At 46.0% G+C, this 20,565-nt stretch overlaps 1 protein-coding gene across 2 annotated transcripts in view; it reads right to left on the bottom strand.

Annotated features, from left to right (window-relative positions):
- Window positions 1–20,565, bottom strand: part of SART3 (spliceosome associated factor 3, U4/U6 recycling protein) — a 67,105-nt gene that overhangs the window by 30,620 nt on the left and 15,920 nt on the right. For both annotated transcript variants that reach the window (XM_069759733.1, XM_069759738.1), the window contains exons 3-10: window positions 19,566–19,670; window positions 19,209–19,393; window positions 18,977–19,082; window positions 14,730–14,854; window positions 13,088–13,243; window positions 12,843–12,981; window positions 12,480–12,587; window positions 11,689–11,766 (exon numbers count right to left, since the gene is read on the bottom strand). In XM_069759733.1, coding sequence (XP_069615834.1) covers window positions 11,689–11,766; window positions 12,480–12,587; window positions 12,843–12,981; window positions 13,088–13,243; window positions 14,730–14,854; window positions 18,977–19,082; window positions 19,209–19,393; window positions 19,566–19,670 — 1,002 coding nt within the window. The remainder of the gene's footprint in view (window positions 1–11,688; window positions 11,767–12,479; window positions 12,588–12,842; window positions 12,982–13,087; window positions 13,244–14,729; window positions 14,855–18,976; window positions 19,083–19,208; window positions 19,394–19,565; window positions 19,671–20,565) is intronic.

Below are 20,565 nucleotides of genomic sequence, written 5' to 3'. Positions count from 1 at the left end.
CCGCCACAGCACAGCTGCAACCCCCCCATGGACACCAGGCCGTGGCGTCGCCCACCTAAACAGGAAGGGACCCAGCTCAGGTGCACCGCATCACCGCACCTCTGCCGACACCATGCCTCCTGTGACCCTGCTCTGCCATTGGCAGCCCTCAGGTAAGATACTGTAAATTCGGACAACAAGACAGACCCCCATCTTATAAATAAAAACATCTTTTTTTTCTGCAATTTTCACCCCAAATTTGGGGGTGCGTCTAATGGTCCAGTGCGTCTTATAGTCCGAAAAATATGGTATTTGTTATGTACAACTAAACTCAATAAGTCAAGGATATTGTTTTTCTCCTTTGTAGTCTGATATATATCCCCCTGCGAGGGGATCCTTGTACTACTTATTCTATGTCATTATTAATGTTATTTTGATGTTATCTGCAATAAAAACTGATGAAACTAAAATGGTTCCCAGGCAAATAGAAAAAAAATAAACAAAAAAAAATGTCAATTAATAAAATTATTTTATTATTAAATCTAATTTGTTTTGTCTAGAAAGGTAAATTGCTATACATCATTAAAACAGTAGTCATCTTGTTACATCGACATAAATCTGTCCTATAATGCTAATTAACAAGTTGCCTGTGAGCATGTGTAACAAGGTGGCACGGGGTGGTAGTTGTGGGCGAGTTCACTAAGCAACAGTCAGGGAGCACCCCGGCACCTTATACATGAAAAGATAAATAAAATCCCTTGTGCTGCATGCACCACAGCACACTCACAGGCTCTGTCAGATTCCCCACAGCTGCTGCCATGCCGGCTCTGCATTCATGAGCTCCGCAAATCACTTCAGATTCAAGGTCTTTTTCCAACAGCTTAACTTTACTAGACAGCAGTGTATTCATCACATAGGCAGCACAAGTTAAACACAGAGGCATCTTCTTATCTCTCCCTGCTGTCTGGGCAGACTATGTTCTGCATCAGCTTCCCTTTCCTGGCAAGCTCAACTATATGCCTGGACAATTCATGTCCCACCTGTTTCCTTGGACAATCTCTGTCCCACTCATGCTCCAGGCGCACGAGCTTCCTGCTATTTCCCTGGTCCAGCTGCGAGTTATAGTGTAAAGGGCTCGCCGACTCAGCTGCCTCCTAATCCCAGCCGCTAGCTTCGGATTCTTCCTTGGAACGGTTCGGTATAAGCTGGTGACCGCCTGCACGATTCTCAGCCTGGGGGCCCCTTAGGCTACGTTCGCATTTGCGTTGTTGGGCGTTGGGACGCAACGCACAACGCATGCTAAACACATGCAAAAACGCATTGTTTTGTGATGCATGCGTCCATTTTTGGCTTAATTTTGGACGCAAAAAAATGCAACATGCAGCGTCCTCTGCGCCCTGACGCTTGCGCCAAAAATAACGCATGCGTCACAAAACGCAAGACAACGCATGTCCATGCGCCCCCATGTTAAATATAGGGGCGCATGACGCATGCGTCGCCGAACCTGCGCCCGACGCAACGCAAATGTGAACGTAGCCTTTTTGCCATCTGCAGACTTGTCTCCCCCTGTAATACTCTGCTTACACGTCCTGCCCTTGGGAAAACTGCCCGGGGGTCTGACAGAACCAGGAAGTATCTGTCCTATACCTCCCTGCTCTGTGCTGCTCTGTGACTCCTCCCATCTACTTAATCCCTATGCTGCCTATACCTTACTACTCTTACATCTATCCTATGCTCTATCTCTACTGTGCCCCCTCTATTCTAATCCTCCTATGATCCTGCACTACTTACTAATCTATCTCTAAGCTAAAGCACATTACATCACATTACAGTACATGACAAATACATTACAGTGCACCAATAGCAAAACATTAATAAAACATCAGGCTGCCGCACGTGACACATGTGCCCGGTGTTCAGGAGAGAGGAAGCACATGAGGGTCCCTGCCACCTCTTTACACATGTGCAGTAAGATGCTCTGCTGATGCAATCAAGAGGTAATGACTGTACATGGTACAAGGTTGTCTCCAGGTAACAGTACCTATTCAGTGTTACATCAGATAATCAGGGAAAACAGCAGTGTGAGCGCCTGCTTCTTACCTCAGCACCGCTGATATCTCCAGTATTAGATTAGAAAAACATGGTAGACAACAGTGTAAGCAACATCGTACCTTAGCACCCCTGGTTTATCCAGTATTAGATCAGAAAGACAGGGTGCACAGCAGTGTGAGCAGCCTCTCCTTACATCAGCACCCCTGATATATGCAGTATTACATCAGAAAGACAGGGTTGACAGAAGTGTGAGAAGCTTCTTCTCTTAACACCTCTGGTATCTCCAATAATGGAGTACATCTCAATACATACAAAGGAAAGGGACAAAGCTGGCAGCACAGGCAGCTGTCTTATTAACATTCTAGGATTCAATTCTGTGAGTGTAACAAGACGGAGACATTTCCTCCAAAGGCAAAACAAGCTTGATTTGCTAATCAAACTTATTTAGGAATTTATACTGACATTTTCTTTATCTCTTCTATTCGTGGAGAATTTTCCAATCCAGAATAAAAGAGAATTACAAAATATGTATTGTGCACGTAGCATCAAATATTTTGGAAAAACTTGAATGGTACATTATATACGTTTGCATTTTCTAGTGACACTGAATTATTAAGGTTTTGCTCACTAGTGTTATTAAGGTGAAAGCCAAGTCGCTGTTATAGACAGACGATAAAGAAAACTGGACACGTGAATTCGTTATACAATGGCTCTTTAATGTAGCACAGTACAGAAGGCTACATCTATTCAAATGTGCCAGAAAACACCAATAAAAGGCTTTTAAACGGTAATATAAAAAGACTAATATACTAAATTAACAGGGCAGTCTGTTAATCTTAAATACTACATTCGCCAGTATAAAAAAAGGATTTTTGGTTGCTTACCGTAAAATCTGTTTCTCGGAGCCTTCATTGGGGGACACAGGAACCATGGGGTGTATGCTGCTGCCACTAGGAGGCTGACACTATGCACAAAAAGAGTTAGCTCCTCCTCTGCAGTGTACACCCCACCGACTGGCATTCTGAAACTCAGTGAGAAAGCAGTAGGAGAAAAACAGTAAGAAATCTGAACTGGTAACATGGAACATAAAAGAACCAAACATAGGAACAGAACACCAAGGAACTGAACAACATGGGAGGGCCCTGTGTCCCCCAATGAACGCTCCGAGAAACAGATTTTACGGTAAGCAACCAAAAATCCAGTTTTCTCTATTGCCTCATTGGGGGACACAGGAACCATGGGACGTCCCAAAGCAGTCCCTGGGGAGGGAAAAACAGACTTCCATCAGGTCAGAGGACTCACCACTGCCGCCTGCAAGATCCTTCTGCCTAGGCTGGTGTCCGCCGAAGTGTAGGTATGGACCCTGTAAAATTTGGCGAACGTGTGGATGGAAGACCAGGTTGCCACTTTGCAAAGCTGTAGGGCTGAAGCCCTGTGGTGCACCACCCAGGAGGCACCGACTGCTCGGGTAGAGTGAGCCTTAAACCCGAGGGGGGGGGGCACTCTGTTCTTGACCCAGTAAGCCTCCAAAATTGCAGTTCTGATCCAGCGAGCAATGGTCGCCTTGGAAGCCTGCAGGCCTCTACGCATGCCATCAGGAATGACGAAGAGAGATTCAGTTTTCCGAAAAAAGGCCGTTCTAGCCAGGTAGACCCTCACTGCCCTGACAAGGTCTAGCTTGTTCAAAGAATGCTCCAGAGAATGAGTCGGAGCTGGGAAAAAGTAGGGTAGGACGATGTCTCCTCATTGAGGTGGAAGGTGGATACCACCTTAGGAAGAAAGGAAGGCGGAGGCCTCAGGACCACCTTGTCCTGGTGGATAACCAAGAAAGGAGGTCGACAAGAAAGGGCCGCCAACACTGAAACGCGCCGGATAGAGGTGATGGCCACAAGAAAAGCCACCTTCCAGGATAGAACTGACAGGGAAACCTCCCTGAGAGGCTCAAAGGGGGGACCCCTCAGTACCTCTAGAACAAGATTGAGATCCCATGAATCCACAGGAGCCTTGTACGGAGGAGCAGCATGCGCTACTCCCTGAAGGAAGGTCTTGACCTGCGGTCGGGATGATAATATCCTCTGGAAATGGATGGAAAGCACTGAAACCTGACCCTTTAGGGAACCAAGGGCAAGACCCGCATCCAGTCCTGCCTGGAGAAAAGCCAAGATAGAAGGCAGAGAAAAGGACATAGGTGAGACATGATTGGACTCGCACCAAAGGAAATAGGCCCTCCAGGTTTGATAGTAGATCCTGGAAGATGACGTCTTCTTAGCCTGGATCATAGTGTGGATCACCCGATCTGAAAAGTCGGACGCTTTTAGAACCGCGGTCTCAACAGCCACGCCGTCAAACTGAGCGGTCGAGAACTCGGGTGGCAGATCGGGCCTTGAGACAGCAGATCAGGTCTGTCTGGGAGCTGCCAGGGAGCGTCCGCGAGAAGGATGACGATCTCCGCAAACCAAGATCTTCTGGGCCAATCCAGAGCGATCAGAATGACCGGCACCCCCTCCGCCTTGATCTTTTTCAACAACTTGGGAAGAAGAGGAAGGGGTGGAAAAAGATAGGAGAGCACGAACTGTGACCAAGGAAGGGCCAGAGCATCAGCGCCCACCGCGAGAGGATCGCGGGACCTGGAGACGAACCGAGGGACCTTCCTGTTCAGTCTGGATGCCATGAGGTCCACATCTGGAGTCCCCCATCGAAGACAAATCTGATGGAAGACCTCCTGATGCAAGGACCATTCCCCTGCCGCGAGACCCTCGCGGCTAAGAAAATCGGCAACCCAATTGTCCATGCCGGGGATATGCACCGCGGATATCACCGGAACCGTTGCCTCTGCCCAAAGGAGGATCTTGGAAACCTCGACCAAGGAACTCAGAGTCCCCCGTTGGTTGACATATGCCACTGCTGTGGTATTGTCTGTCTGAATTCGGATTGGTAGGACCCCTGAGAATCCTTTCCCAGTGAAGAAGGGACAGAAAGATGGCCCGTATCTGGAGGACGTTGATCGACAGAGAGGACTCCTGCACCAACCAACGACAAACAGTCAGGTGACGAAACACCATACCCCAGCCGAGAAGGCTGGCGTCCGTAGTCACCACATGCCAGTGAACTGGAAGGAAGGACCGGCCGTGGGAGATGAGAGATGACTTCAGCCACCAATTAAGGGACCATTTGACCCGGGACGAAAGCCGAATCGGACGATCCAGAGAAAAGACCGATTTGTCCCACTGTGAAAGAACTGCCTGCTGAAGAGGTGTTGAGTGAAATTGGGCGAAGGGAATCGCTTCCAACGTTGCAACCATCCTCCCCAGAACCTTCATGGCCGATCTGAAGGAAGGAAGCCGAGGGCCATGGAGCAAGCGCACTTCCCGACGGAGAACGATTCTCTTCTCTTCGGGAAGGAAGACTCGTCTGACGGGTGTCGAAGAGCATGCCTAGAAATACGAGGCGCTGAGAAGGAACAAGGTAGGAATTCTTGTTGACAAGCCACCCGAAACGGGATAGGGTGTCGAGGACGATGGTCAGACTTTCGTGAGCCTGAGAAAAGAACGGAGCCTTGATGAGAATGTCATCGAGATATGGAAAGAGCACCAGGCCTCTGATCCTCACCCTGGGAGCGGTTGCGAGACCGAACGGCAGGGCGACAAACTGGAAATGCTCCTGATGCACTGCGAAATGCAGGAATTTGTGATGTCCTGGGAATATAGGGACATGGAGGTAGGTGTCCTGTATGTCTATGGAGCACAGAAATTCCTGTGCCTCCATGGAAGCGATTACTGAACGAAGGGATTCCATCCTGAAATGTTGGAGACGAACCCTTTTGTTCAGTAACCACATACAGGTTTGAATAGAAACCTGTGAAACGTTCTCCCTCTGGAACTGGAACCAATTACCCCCGAATCGAGGAGGGAGGCGATGGACGCAAAGAAACCCGGGACCAGAGCAGGGTCTCTTGGAGGACGGGATTCAAAGAATCGATCCCGAGGCCGAGAAATGAATTCTATTTTGAATCCTGAGGATAAAACCTCCCTGACCCATGCGTCCTCCACTGAGGCGAGCCAAACATCTCTGAAGAAAAGGAGATGGCCGCCAAGCTTGGGAGAGGCGCTGGGGTCTCGTCGCAAGTCATGCCGAGATAGACCTTCCAGGTCTGGGCCTAGTGGATCTACCCTGGGAGTAGCGGGAACGCCAAGAAAGGGTGGGCCTAAAGGACACCTTCTTCCTATCTTGATATGCCTGTGGTCTCTGTGGTTGAGAAAAGGTATCCGACACCGTGAAACGAAGAAAGGGGCGAAAGGACCGAAACTGTCGCTTTGAGAGAGGCCGGCGAGGTTTGGACTGGGGAAGCAGGGAACTTGTGCCCCCCAGTGGCGTCCTTAATGATTTCGTCAAGCTTGTAACCGAAGAGACGCGATCCCTGAAAAGGCAGGTTAGTAAGAGACTTTTTTTGAGGACAAGTCCGCCTGCCAGGCCTTGAGCCAAACGGTCTGAAGGATGGCAACGACATTACTGGACGCCTGAACCGCACAAGAAGCGGCATCCAGGGAGGTGGAAACCAAATACTCTCCTGCGTGAGAAATCTGGTTGGCAAGATCCGCCAGCTGTTCTGACGGAGCCCCAGCCAGAATGCCCCGATGAAGTTGTTTGGCCCATTTGGCTATAGACTTAGAGACCCAAGTGGAAGCAAAAGCCGGACAAAGAGTGGACGAAGCCGTTTCGAAGGCTGACTTAGCAAAGGATTCTATAATTCTATCATTAGAATCTCTCAGGGATGCTGCGCCAGAGAGCGGGAGGACCGTGTTGGTGGATAGTCTAGAGAATGGCAGGTCCACGGAGGGAGATGCTGTCCAGTTGGCGGTGAGCTCTGGAGAAAAAGGATATAGCACGCCAAGACGTTTCCCTCTTTAAAAGCATCTGGTCGGATTCTCTCTTTCTCCGGCCAGAAGTTCCTCGAACTCAGGATGAGGAGCGAAAACCTTGGAAGGTGGTTTAGAGCGTCAAAACGAAACCGCCTGATCTGCGTGTTCCGTAGAGGAATCTTTGATGCCACAGGTCTGATTGATCGCTCCAATGAGGCTCTGAACCATATCCCTCATGCTAGCGATTTGGTTCGAATCCAGCTCCAAAACATCCTCCGAAGGCGAATCTGAGAACGCTTCGCCTGACTCGGGGGAGGAAGATCGGGAAGAAGCAGACCGCTGACACAGACCGAGGGACGAGATGGAACAGGAAGAGGACTCCGACCGGCGTTCCTGTCTGAATCTATTGCGGCTTAAATTGGATGGCTTGGACGGAGCTTCCTGCGACCCGCTGGCTACTACGGGAGTCTGCAGGGGCAACCGATCAAGTACAGACACCAGGGTCTGAGACACGCTTGTCAGATCCGCTACAGATTGTGACAGCGAGGAGGCCCAACCTGGGGTAGAGGAGTCACTCTCAAGCGGAGCAGCAGGGGGATCCTGGGCGGTGGGCACAGTGGGGTTGCTGCAGGCCTGACAGAGGGGAGAGGACTGACCTGAGGGAAACCTGCCGTTACAAGATGAACATTCGAAGTGTTTGACTAGGGCAGAGGAAGTAGAGGAGGAAGCAGGGGGATGAGAAAGACCTCCTTTAGAGTTAAGGTACCGTCACACTAGACGATATCGCTAGCGATCCGTGACGTTGCAGCGTCCTGGCTAGCGATATCGTCCAGTGTGACACGCAGCAGCGATCAGGCCCCTGCTGTGATGTCGCTGGTCAGGGAAGAAAGTCCAGAACTTTGTTTCGTCGCTGGACGTCCCGCAGACATCGCTGAATCGGCGTGTGTGACGTCGATTCAGCGATGTCTTCGCTGGTAACCAGGGTAAACATCGGGTTACTAAGCGCAGGGCCGCACTTAGTAACCCGATGTTTACCCTGGTTACCATCGTTAAAGTAAAAAAAACAACCACTACATACTTACCTACCGCTGTCTGTCCCCGGTGCTCTGCTTCTCTGCACTCCTCCTGTACTGGCTGTGAGCACAGCGGCCGGAAAGCAGAGCGGTGACGTCACCGCTCTGCTTTCCGGCTGACCGGCGCTCACAGCCAGAGCAGAGAAGCAGAGCGCCGGGGACAGACAGCGGTAGGTAAGTATGTAGTGGTTGTTTTTTTTACTTTAACGATGGTAACCAGGGTAAACATCGGGTTACTAAGCGCGGCCCTGCGCTTAGTAACCCGATGTTTACCCTGGTTACCGGCATCGTTGGTCGCTGGAGAGCTGTCTGTGTGACAGCTCTCCAGCGACCAAACAGCGACGCTGCAGCGATCCGGATCGTTGTCGGTATCCTTAGTGTGACGGTACCTTTAGACATGGTGAGCAAACCCACTAAGTGATGCCAGAAGGTTAGGGGACAGAGAAGCAGAGCAGGGCTACTCACAGTACTGTGCAGTCCTGTTTTAGCGTCCAGGTGCAAGGCTGCTAGCAGGAAGAGGGTCTTCAGAAGAAGGCACGGTCAGGCTCCAGGAAAAAGCTGCCACAAAGGACTGCCCAGGGGAGACAAAGCGTCCTGAAAAGCTAGTTCTTGAAGACAGAAAGAAGAGGGAGGCGGCGCCACAATGCTGTGACAGAGCAGGCTCCGGAGGGGGGCGGAGCTAACTGACGACAGGAAGGCGCTAAGAGATGGGCAGGAGAAAAGCCCACCTGAAGAGCAGGAAAAACGGGGCGGAGCCAACGCTGCAGCTAGGCCCAGGAAAAGCTGGGACCTAAGTATGCAGCTGGTGCCCGCCGAAGTATGGGGGGAGCAGCGCGGTACAACCCGGAGTGCCGAAAACAGGGTGATCGGGTCCCCAAAACCCCCTGGATCAAAAGGGGGGAAGAAATAATCACTAAACACTGCAGCCAGGTCCCGGGGAAGCCAGGACCCAGGCTACAGCTGACTGCCGGAGGATGGGAGAGTGGATCCGGATTCCCCCTGTGCAAGCCTCCGGGCACTGAAGGTAACTGAAATATAGGGAAGACCCCTAAGGCCCCGTCCAGGAAAGATCAGAAATCCGAAGATCTTGCGATGTGGGACGTCCTCGTCTCCTTCAACCGACAGGCTCTGGTGGGCGAGTGAGTGGGAGACGGAGGCAGGTCCGGATCACCTCAACACGCTTCTGTGTTAGGGGCCTCTGGTCCTGCCGAGTAGACGTATGAGGAAACCGGGTGGCAGTACACGCCGTACTCAGTCTCTTTGTGGGAGTACAGCAGTGACTATTCACACTGGATCCCTCCGGTACCTGAAAAGAAATGACGCACACGGAGGTAGATATGGGTCTAATAAAAGACCCCTGTCCACCTCCTACTGACACTAAGCTAAACTGGGTTTCAGAATGCCAGTCAGTGGGGTGTACACTGCAGAGGAGGAGCTAACTCTTTTTGTGCATAGTGTCAGCCTCCTAGTGGCAGCAGCATACACCCCATGGTTCCTGTGTCCCCCAATGAGGCGTAGGAGAAATAAAACATTGGCTGCTCATCTCCACACCGGTGCCATTCCAGTGATGTCGGCGCCAGGTCTCCTGTGACATTGACTGCAAAGCTTGCATGGCATAACAGTAAAGGTACCGTCACATTTAGCGACGCTGCAGCGATCTAGACAACGATCCCGATCGCTGCAGCGTCGCTGTTTTGTCACTGGAGAGCTGTCACACAGACAGCTCTCCAGCGACCAACGATGCCGGTCCCCTGGTAACCAGGGTAAACATTGGGTTACTAAGCGCAGGGCCGCGCTTAGTAACCCGATGTTTACCCTGGTTACCAGCGTAAACGTAAAAAAAAAACAAACACTACATACTTACCTTCCGGTGTCTGTCCCCCGGCGCTCTGCTTCTCTGCACTGACTGAGCGCCAGCCGGAAAGCTCTGCTTTCCGGCTGGCCGGCGCTCACAGTGCAGAGAAGCAGAACGCCGGGGGACAGACAGCGGAAGGTAAGTATGTAGTGTTTGTTTTTTACGTTTACGCTGGTAACCAGGGTAAACATCGGGTTACTAAGCGCGGCCCTGCGATGTTTACCCAGTTTACCAGTGAAGACATCGCTAAATCGGCGTCACACACACCGATTCAGCGATGTCTGCGGGAAGTCCAGCGACGAAATAAAGTTCTGGACTTTCTGCTCCGACCAACGATGGCACAGCAGGATCCTGATCGCTGCTGCCTGTCAAACTGAACTATCGCTAGCCAGGACGCTGCAACGTCACGGATCGCTAGCGATATCGTTCAGTGTGACGGTACCTTTACTGTAGTAGCCGCTAATGGACTGAAGTTCTCACACCTCCTAACATCGAATGTTTGCCCGACAGAAGTGTCAACAAAGCAACCCATTAGTGGCCATTGATTAGCTCCAGTGCTCATGTGGCATAATGTTATGGGAGACGTGGCGCAGACATCGCTGGAACAGCACTGATGTGGCAGGGGAGCACCTTAGCTTTGTTTTACACTGTGGCGTATTAAAGAATAAAAGAGGCTGCCAAGTAATGGACAACCCCTTTAACTCCTTCAAGACGGAGCCCTTTTTCGTTTTTGCGTTTCTGTTTTTCACTCCCCTTCTTCCCAGAGCCATAACTTTTTTATTTTTCCGTCAATATGGCCATTTGAGGGCTTGTTTTTGCTGGACAAGTTGTACTTTTGAACGACATTGGTTTTACCATATAGTGTACTCAAAAACAGGAAAAAAATTCCAAGTGCGGTGAAATTGCAAAAAAAGTGCAATTCCACACCTTTTTTGGTTTTTTTTTTTTTACCATGTTCACCAAATGCTAAAACTGACCTGCCATTATAATTCTCCAGGTCAGTACGAGTTCATAGACATCAAACATGTCTAGGTTCTTTTATTTAAGTGGTAAGAAAAAAAATCCAAAGTTTGTTTAAAAAAAAAAAAAAGAATTGCGTCATTTTTGAAGACCCGTGGCGTCTCCATTTTTCGTGGTCTCAGGTCAGGTGAGGGAGTTTTTTTTTTTATTATTCCATTTTGGTGCAGATACGATTTTTTGATCGCCTGTTATTGCATTTTAATGCAATGTTGCGGTGACCAAAAAAACGTAATTCTGGCGTTTACACCGTTTACCGATCAGGTTAATCCCTTTTTTATTGATAGAGCGGGCGATTCTGAACACGGTGATACCAATTATATGTATGTTTTTATTGTTTTATTTTGAATGGGGCGAAAGGAGGGTGATTTGAACTTTTATATTTTTAAAATATTTTTAAAATCATTTTTTTTGTTTTTTCCATTCTTGGCATGCTTCAATAGTTTTCACGGGAGACTAGAAGCTGGCACAACTCGATTGCCTCTGCTACAAACAGGCGATGATCAGATCACCTATATGTAGCAGAATTGCTGACTCGCTATGAGCGCAGACCACCAGGTGGCACTCATAGCAAGCCAGCAATGACAACCATAGAGGTCTGTAGAAGACCTCTGGTTGTCATGCCAACCCCACCGGTGACCCACGACCACGTGACGCGGGACACCGCCAGAGCCCACATCGAAGGGGGAGACACTACATGCGCAGTACATGTACAACGCATATCGTGAAGCGGTTAAGCATCCCAAGAGACAGCAGTGTTGCACAGAAGTTGATTAAATCTAGTCTATCTTCAGTCTGTTCTTAAGCAATGTAAAAAAAAGATCATGAACATAATCAGAACAAAGATACTTACTTTCTTCCACTTCTTGCTTAAGGTAGTCTAGGGCACGAACAAATGCAGCTCTGAGCTCCTCATGTTCTTTACTGGAATCTGAAAGGCAAATTAATCCGATTAGGAATTCTGTGTACACAAATATATTACACACTGTACAATTCAGTTTGTGAAACGTTGCAGACTTTCTACAATATCTTCCCGTCTTAATCCTAATCTACAGTCACAAAGCAGATATATGTATCTATAAAGCTGGCCATACAGGAGATTACTGTATACTGAATGTCCGTTTGGCAGATCACTCCCTCTCCAGGCTCCCAAATACTCAGAGCACACTACTCGATTGAGCACTCAATTTCTAATGGGAGAGAGAAAAAAAAAACTGTTGCCATGAAAAAAATAAAAGGATCAGGCGTTGAAATTCAAACTGACCGATCCTTCTCTGTGATCTGTCAGTGAGGAGTCAGTAGGCCCCCAAACATCAAAGTCATACGGTTCGACCACAATTAGCAGGTTTGGCTGGCTTCTCTATTGCGTATGGGGGACCTCTACTCAGGGCACTTTCTCTGCAAATTCAGTAAGTGATTTTGTTACCTTGAACCTCCAGACATACCGGACAATTCTAGAATAACCGTAAGGACAAAGATAAGGGATGATAACGGAGGGTGGAACATTTCCAGTCAAAATTTGCTGTTGGGACATCACTACACACTTCAATCAACAAGTCCTTTTGAAAATGGCTGATTTGACCCACTTTTATCTGTGTGGTAATAAGGATCCAAGATCTTCCAACAGGCTGAATGTTCAGTTACCTTTTGTGAAGTCCACCCTTCGTCTGAGATAGTCCAAATAAGACTGCCAAATGTCTACATAGTCTGTAGCTTGAATGAACCCAGCATTTAGAGCCTTATCAAAAGTTTCTATATGGGTAAACACAGAAAATATTCATAAAGACAAAGAATGCACCAATATTAGAAATACAATACCAAATATTTTATATCATAAGACCTAAATACCCATCACCTACTACTTATGGTTGTAAACTGTACTCCCTGCACAGATTGGAAATTTACTATAAACGATCCAGTCTGGAAAATATGGTATGGATGACAAATGGCAATTTCTGGTCTTAAAGGCTTATTTCCATCTTGTATATGAATACAAAGCAGACTTACCAGTTATAGATTTGTGATCAACACAATGTCTCTCTAAGGCAAGGATATAACTTTTCCACAGTCCTACAGTCCATGGGCAATTTCTGACAGCTCGATCATGTGCACCAAGCACAAGTTCCTTCATTTTTAGCTGCCTGTCCTAAGACAATACATTAAGAAAACAGCGTTACTAAGATCTTTTATTTCATGTCAAAAAGCTAATAAATGGATGAGTAAATACATTGCCTTTCCAGCTCGGTACTCACAAGATACTGTGTATATCTGGCCCAAAGGTCTGGCACTAAGCAGTTGTCAGCCAAGGCACGCTCGAAAACAAGCTGGATACGAGCAGGGTCTCCTTCTTTCACTTCAAAGTCAATGTAAGCTTGGTATTCTGCCAGCTTTGGCGTTTCAGCAGCCAGCTAATGGGGCACAAGATAAGAGTTACAGCCACTATGGTCATGTACTGCACAAACAGACCTGATCTTCTTAATACTGCTGTACAGTATGAGCTTTTTGAAAAATTAGTGTCCCCCCCAAACAGTCCTTTTATTCAGTTTCAATATTTTAAGAATCCACAAATTTGGGCAAAATATGTTTTCTGCTACATACTGGGTAGAAAGATTACTATAAGTTCACAAGTCATTCATACTAAAAATTAGGGCTGGACATCATGCACACAGCAAGGTCTGTACAGGGTCAGCACTGTACTATACAGCCATAAGCATGATGTGCCTCAGTATGGAACCCCCCCTGTCGACCTATCCTATCCTGTCATAAACCTCAGCATGGTGATCCCCATTACAAACCATCTTACACTGTCGTAAACCTCAGGTTGGTGCCCCCCACCCCATGCTGAACCATCTTAGCTTGTCGTAAACCTCAGCATGGTGATCCCCTTTGCAAACCATCTTACACGGTCGTAAACCTCTGGTTGGTGCCCCCCTCCCCATGCTGAACCATCTTAGCTTGTCGAAAACATCAGCATTATGCCATCCACGGCGAACCATCTTACACTGTTGTAAACCTCTGGTTGGTGCCCCCCCATGCTGAACCATCTTAGCTTGTCGTAAACCTCAGCAAACCATCTTACACGGTCGTAAACCTCAGGTTGGTGCCCCCCCTATGCCATCCACGGCGAACCATCTTACACTGTCGTAAACCTCTGGTTGGTGCCCCCCCATGCTGAACCATCTTAGCTTGTCGTAAACCTCAGCAAACCATCTTACACGGTCGTAAACCTCAGGTTGGTGCCCCCCCTATGCCATCCACGGCGAACCATCTTACACTGTCGTAAACCTCTGGTTGGTGCCCCCCCATGCTGAACCATCTTAGCTTGTCGTAAACCTCAGCAAACCATCTTACACGGTCGTAAACCTCAGGTTGGTGCCCCCCCATGCTGAACCATCTTAGCTTGTCGTAAACATCAGCATTATGCAATCCACGGCGAACCATCTTACAATTTCGTAAACCTCTGGTTGGTGCCCCCCCCATGCTGAACCATCTTAGCTTGTCGTAAACCTCAGCAAACCATCTTACACGGTCATAAACCTCAGGTTGGTGCCCCTCCATGCTGAACCATCTTAGCTTGTCGTAAACATCAGCATTATGCCATCCACGGCGAACCATCTTACCCCGTTGTAAACTTCAGCATAGTGCTCATCTTACTCAGTCTAAAGGGGTTGTCCACTACTAGAACAACCCATTGTCAATCTGAAGGTTTGTCCCCATTAAAATAAAACACCTAAAGACGCCTCCAGTGGCAGCGCCATTCCGGCAGTGTCGGCACTCGCATTCCCAGGGATTATGTGAGGTTGTTATGACACTTAAGCCTTGCACCCAATCAGATCTGGAGTCACTCTCCATGCCTTCGAACGTATAGTTATTCTCTTATATATTGTCGCTCACCAGTCCCTCCTCATAAGGCTTGTACTTTTCCATTTGCTTTATCGCCTTCTTATAGCTCTGACTGACAGATTCTGCAATGGGTTCTTCAGACCATTCTTCATACTCTGCATAAGTTGATGCCATATCTATCAAGGATACAATAAAGCTCAATGTATAAGCACTCCATACATCTTACTCATCCCAGGCATTGCTTATATTGTGTCTTGCTCCATGATCATTATCAGGAAGTGTAATTGCTGATTGTATACTTATCCAAAATGTGGTGAAATTTAAGCTAAAAACTGGAGACTATTTGTTTTCAGCCCAGTCACATAAAGCCACAAGGTTCTTGGTTTTGCATTTTGCTCGCCTACAACATTCAAAATCTTCAGGAACCTATACCCCCCCTCCATTCGAGAGCTTGGGTTATATTGTCTTGACGATGCATCCCAGTAGTGTCCATACCCCTTGAAATGATGGCCTTTTTTCAGCAGATTGTGCTGGAAAACTGATGGAAAAGTCACAACATTTTTGTGCAACTCAAACCTCTCCAATAATATTGTATCTTTTAGCTATTTTACTCCAGACCTGGCCAATTCCGGCAGCCAACTTTTTGAGAAAAAAAATTGTCACTCTATGAAAGGTGTAGGCTGGCATACATTTTTAACAGTGGTGCACAGCAGTTGAAAGAGGTGTCAAATTGATTAAGAGAATTAATTAGGTACAGCTCACTGCAGCTCTGCCTATAGTAAAAATGGATAAACAACAATTCCTAATAAGCTGAATGTCTTAGGCCGGGTTCCCACATTCAGTATTTGGTCAGTATTTTACATCAGTATTTGATGGCCAAAACCAATAGTGGGTGATAAATGCAGAAGGGGGGACGTGTTTCTATTATACTTTTCCTCTATTTGTTCATCTCCTGATTTTAGCTTACACATACTGAACGTGTGATCTTGCCCTTAGTGGGATAAAAAGTCATAGAAATGGATACTTTAATAATTTTATATTTTATTAGAAATTATTAAAATGATTTAAAATTAACAAAGGGATTTTAAAAAGGTAGCAAGGTATTTTTAGCTGTATACAAGAAACAACATGAAGGCCAGACCAAGAATCAAATAATATTGTTAAACCCCTTCATGACCCGGGGTATTTTCGTTTTAGTTTTTGGCTCCCCTTTTTCCCAGAGCCATAACTTTTTTACTTTTCTGTTAATACGGCCATGTGAGGGCTTTAATGTTTGCGGGACGAGTTGTACTTTTGAACGACATCATTGGTTTTAGCATGTCATGTGATAAAAAAAAAATGGGGAAAAAAATTCCAAGTGCGGTGAAATTGCAAACAAAAAGTGCAATCCCACACTGGTTTTTTGTTTGGTTTTCTTGCTATGTTCACTATATGCTAAAACTGACCTGCCACTGTGATTCTCCAGGTCATTGCGAGTTCATAGACACCAAACATGTCTAGGTTCTTTTTTATCTAAGTGGTGAAAAAAAATTCCAAACTTTGCCTAAAAAAAAAAAAAAAAAAAAAAAAAAAAAAATTGCGCCATTTTCTGATACCCGTAGCGTCTCCATTTTTTTGGGATCTCTGTTTGGGTGAGGGCTTATTTTTTGCGTGCCGAGCTGTCGTTTTTAATTATACTATATTGGTGAAGATAAGATCTTTTGATCGCCTGTTATTGTCGTGGCGACAAAAAAAGTAACTGGCGTTTAATCCTTTTTTTAATTGATAAATTGATAGATCGGGTGATTCTGAAAGCGGCGATACCATATAAGTGTATATTTGATTCTTTATTGTTTTATTTTGAATGGGGGCGAAAGGGGGGCGATTTAAACTTTTATAATTTTTTCATATTTTTTAAAACATTTTTTTTTTCTTTTTACTTTTGCCATGCTTCAATAGCCTCCATGGGAGACTAGAAACTGGGACAACTCGATCGCCTCAGCTACATAGAGGAGAAGCTCAGATCGCTCCTATGTAGTAGAATTCCTGCATTGCTAATGAGCGCCGACCACAGGGTGGTGCTCACAGCAATCTGGCATCAACAGCCATAGAGGTCTCAAGGAGACCTTTGGTTGTCATGCCGACGCATCGTTGACCCCCGATCACGTGAAGGGGATCAGCGATGTGCGCATTTCCGGCCGTAGGCGCTAGTTAAATGCCGCCGTCAGTGATTCCACACACCGCTATTGCTGGCACATGTCAGCTGTTCAAAACAGCCGACATGTCCCGGCTTTGATGGGGGCTCACCGCCGGAGCCCGCATCATAGCAGGGGAGCTGACCTCGGACGTACTATCCCTTAAGAGGTCAGAAAGGGGTTAAACATATTATAAATTTATATAGTCATCTTTAACCCCTTCATGACCTCCTTCTCTACTCCCCTCTTATCTTCTCTTTCCACAATTACATACAAGACTTGTCCCGTGCATCCCCCCTTCTCTGAACGCTCTACCCCAACATAGACTCACTACTGTGGAAACCTGTCGACAAGCGTACAACCTGCAGTAACACTTGTTCTATCATACTTCTGCATGACCAGCTCTACCCTCACCTACTGTATCCTCACCCATTCCTTGTAGACTCCTCAAGTACAAGTTGGTGAATCGTTTTGTTCAAGATTAGTGATCAGCGAGTATACTCGTTACTCGGGTTTTCCTGAACACGCTCGGGTGTCTTACGAGTATGTGTTAGGCTATGTGCACACGTAGGAAATGTGGTGCAGAATTTTCTGCACTAAATCTTCATCTGCAGATTTGATGCAGTTTCTGCGCAGTTTCTATGCAGTACAATGTAAATTTATGTGGAAAAAAAAAGCTGTGCACATGGTGCAGAAAAATCTGCTGCAGAAACGCTGCAGAACTGCACAAAAGAAGCGACGTGCACTTCTTTGAAATCTGCAGCGTTTCTGCGCAGATTTTTCTGCACAGCTTTTTTTTTTCCACATAAATTTACATTGTACAATCACAATGCGGTTCTGCAGCGTTTCTGCAGCAGAAAAATCTGCTGCAGTTCTGCACCAATTCTGCATCGTGTGCACATACCCTAAGTGCTCGGAGATTTTGTTTTCATCGCAGCAGGTGCATGATTTGCGGCTGCTAGACAGGCTGAATACATGTGGGAATTCCCTAACAAACAGGCACCCCCCACATGTATTCAGGCTGTCTAGCAGCCGCAAATCATGCAGCTGCTGCGACGAAAACAAAATCTCCAAGCACTAATACGAATACTCAGAGACCACCCAAGCATGCGGGGAAACCCCAGTAACGAGCATACTCGCTCATCACTATTCAAGATTACTGTCCTTGTTTTTTTATTATGAACACCTCTTTTCACATATAAAGTACAATAAAACAAATGGCACTACGATAATAAATAACAACAACATAGCAGAGCTGAAGCCCTGCTCTGTATAGCACAGGTGATTGGATGATCCCTGCTTCAAGTCTCCTTTCATGAGGACTATTAAATTATGTCAAAAGTGAAAAAGAAAAGTTTAAAAAAATATGAAATAATAAAACAAAGTTCAAATCACCCCCCTTTTGCCCCAATAAAATAAAACAAAAAAAAAAAAATACAAATTTGCTGTCGCTGAATTCAGAAATGTCCGATCTATCAAAATATAAAGTAAATTAATCCAATTAATAAATGGAGTAACAAGAAAAAAAAAATTAAAAACAGCAGAATTGCAGTTTTCTGGTCGCCACAACATTGCAATATAATGCAATAACAGAAGATCAAAACATCGACTCTACACCCAAAATAGTATTAATAAAGCTGAAGATGCAAAAAGTAAGCCATCACCCAGCCCCAGAAAATGAAACGTCACGGGTCTCGGAAAATGGCACAAATTTCAATTTTTTTTTTTCACCACTTAAACTATGCATGTTTGGTATCTGCGTACTACTACTGACCTGGGGAATCATATTGGCAGATCAGTCTTACCATATAATAAATATGGTAAATAAAAACCCAGAAAAACCATTGTGGAATTGCACTTTTTTTTTTTTTTTGCAATTTCACAACATTTGTAATTTTTTTTTGTTTTCCAGTACACTATATGGTAAAATAAATGGGGTCATTTAAGAATACAATTCATCCTGCAAATAACAACCCCTCATACAGCCATACTGACAGAAAAATAAAAAAAGTTATGGCTCTTGGAAGAAGGGGAGGTAAAAACGAAAATTAGAAAAATCGCCATGGGGTAAAAGGGGTTAAACGGTGGTTTTGTTCATTTTAGGTATTCCTAGAAAGAACTTACCTAGAAGGGGTACACCTAGCTGGCGTTTGAAAAGCGTGTGGATCTTCTCAAGTTGGGTAGTCAGCATCTGCTGCTGCTCTGCTGAAGGAATGGTTCCTGGCAAAGGCTAAGACATAAGAAGTGAGGCAATTTAACTTTACCACATATTTCAACCAATTCACAACAAGAAATCTACGTAGATTAACATCCACAAATAATAATTTATTCTCTGGATACCGGAATATCTAGTTACCTGTAAGGTTCCTAATATTGCATTCTCAAACTCCCTGTAGGCATCCCATATGGTCGATCCTTTGCTCATATGGAGTCCAACCGCTGTTAATGCTCTCTCAAAGATACAGCGAACCTTGGCAATGCCACCCTCTTCTCCCATCCCTCCAATAGAATACTGTGCGTACTCCAACCAAATTTCTGGACCTAAAGAGAACACACATATCTGTGACTAGAAAATCATTTCGGCTTTCTCACTATAACGTACAGCGTTCAAATAAATAATATACTGGATTGATTTCTCATACATGATGCTACGCGGTGCGTGAGACAGATGGTGGGGGATGGGGTGCATGTAATCTAGACAATTGGAGCTTACAGATGTAATCTTTCACAGCTTTCTCAAACAGCTCATAAACAACCTCACGACTTGCACCGTCTTCTGCAATCTTCATTTCATCTTTCAACCAATCCAACCATATCTCTGCAGGAAAAGAATATGCAAATAAGGGTTAATAATAATGTATAGAATATGTTGAGATAACACATTAATTGGAGCGAACTTAACTGAAGAAATCCGAAATACAATGGGGAAAATAAGTATTTGATACATTGCCGATTGTGCAAGTTTTCCCACCTACAAAGCATGGAGAGGTCTGTAATTTTTATCGTTGGTATGCTTCAACTGTGAGAGACAGAATCTAAAAATACAAATCAGAAAATCATTGTATCATTTTTACATAATTAATTGCATTTTATTGTATTAAATAAGTATTTGATACAATAGAAAAACAGAACTTAATATTTGGTACAGAAACCTTTGTTTGCAATTACAGAGGTCAGACGTTTCCTGTAGTTCTTGACCAAGTTTACGCAGGGATTTTGGCCTAATCCTCCATACAGATCTCCAGATCTTTCAGGTTTTGGGGCTGTCACTGAGCAACGTTGAGTTTCAGCTAACCCCAAAGACTTTCTATTGGGTTCAGGCATGGAGACTGGCTAAGCCACTTCTCACGGCACCACTCCCTAGTTGCCCTGGCTGTGTTTGTTTCAGGAATGAGCAGGGGGACATTGCGTGCTCTGCAGGATTTTAATCCATGACGGTATAGTGTGTTACTAATGGTAATGTTTAATACTGTGGTCCCAGCTCTCTTCATGCCATTGACCAGGTCCTCCCCTGTAGTTCTGGGCTGATTGCCGACCTTTCCCAGACTCATCCTTACCCCACGAGGCGAGATCTTGTGCAGAACACAAGAGGAACCCCTCGAGGAAGATTGACAATCACCTTTTGTTTATTCCATTTTCTAATAATTGTGTTGTCTTCTCACCAAGCTTCTTGCCTATTGTCCTAAAGTCCTTCCAAGCCTTGTGCAGGTCTA

This window comes from Ranitomeya imitator, chromosome 1, assembly GCF_032444005.1.
Source record: "Ranitomeya imitator isolate aRanImi1 chromosome 1, aRanImi1.pri, whole genome shotgun sequence".
Classification (NCBI taxonomy): Eukaryota; Metazoa; Chordata; class Amphibia; order Anura; family Dendrobatidae; genus Ranitomeya; species Ranitomeya imitator.
This window is presented reverse-complemented; position numbering and strand designations above follow the sequence as displayed.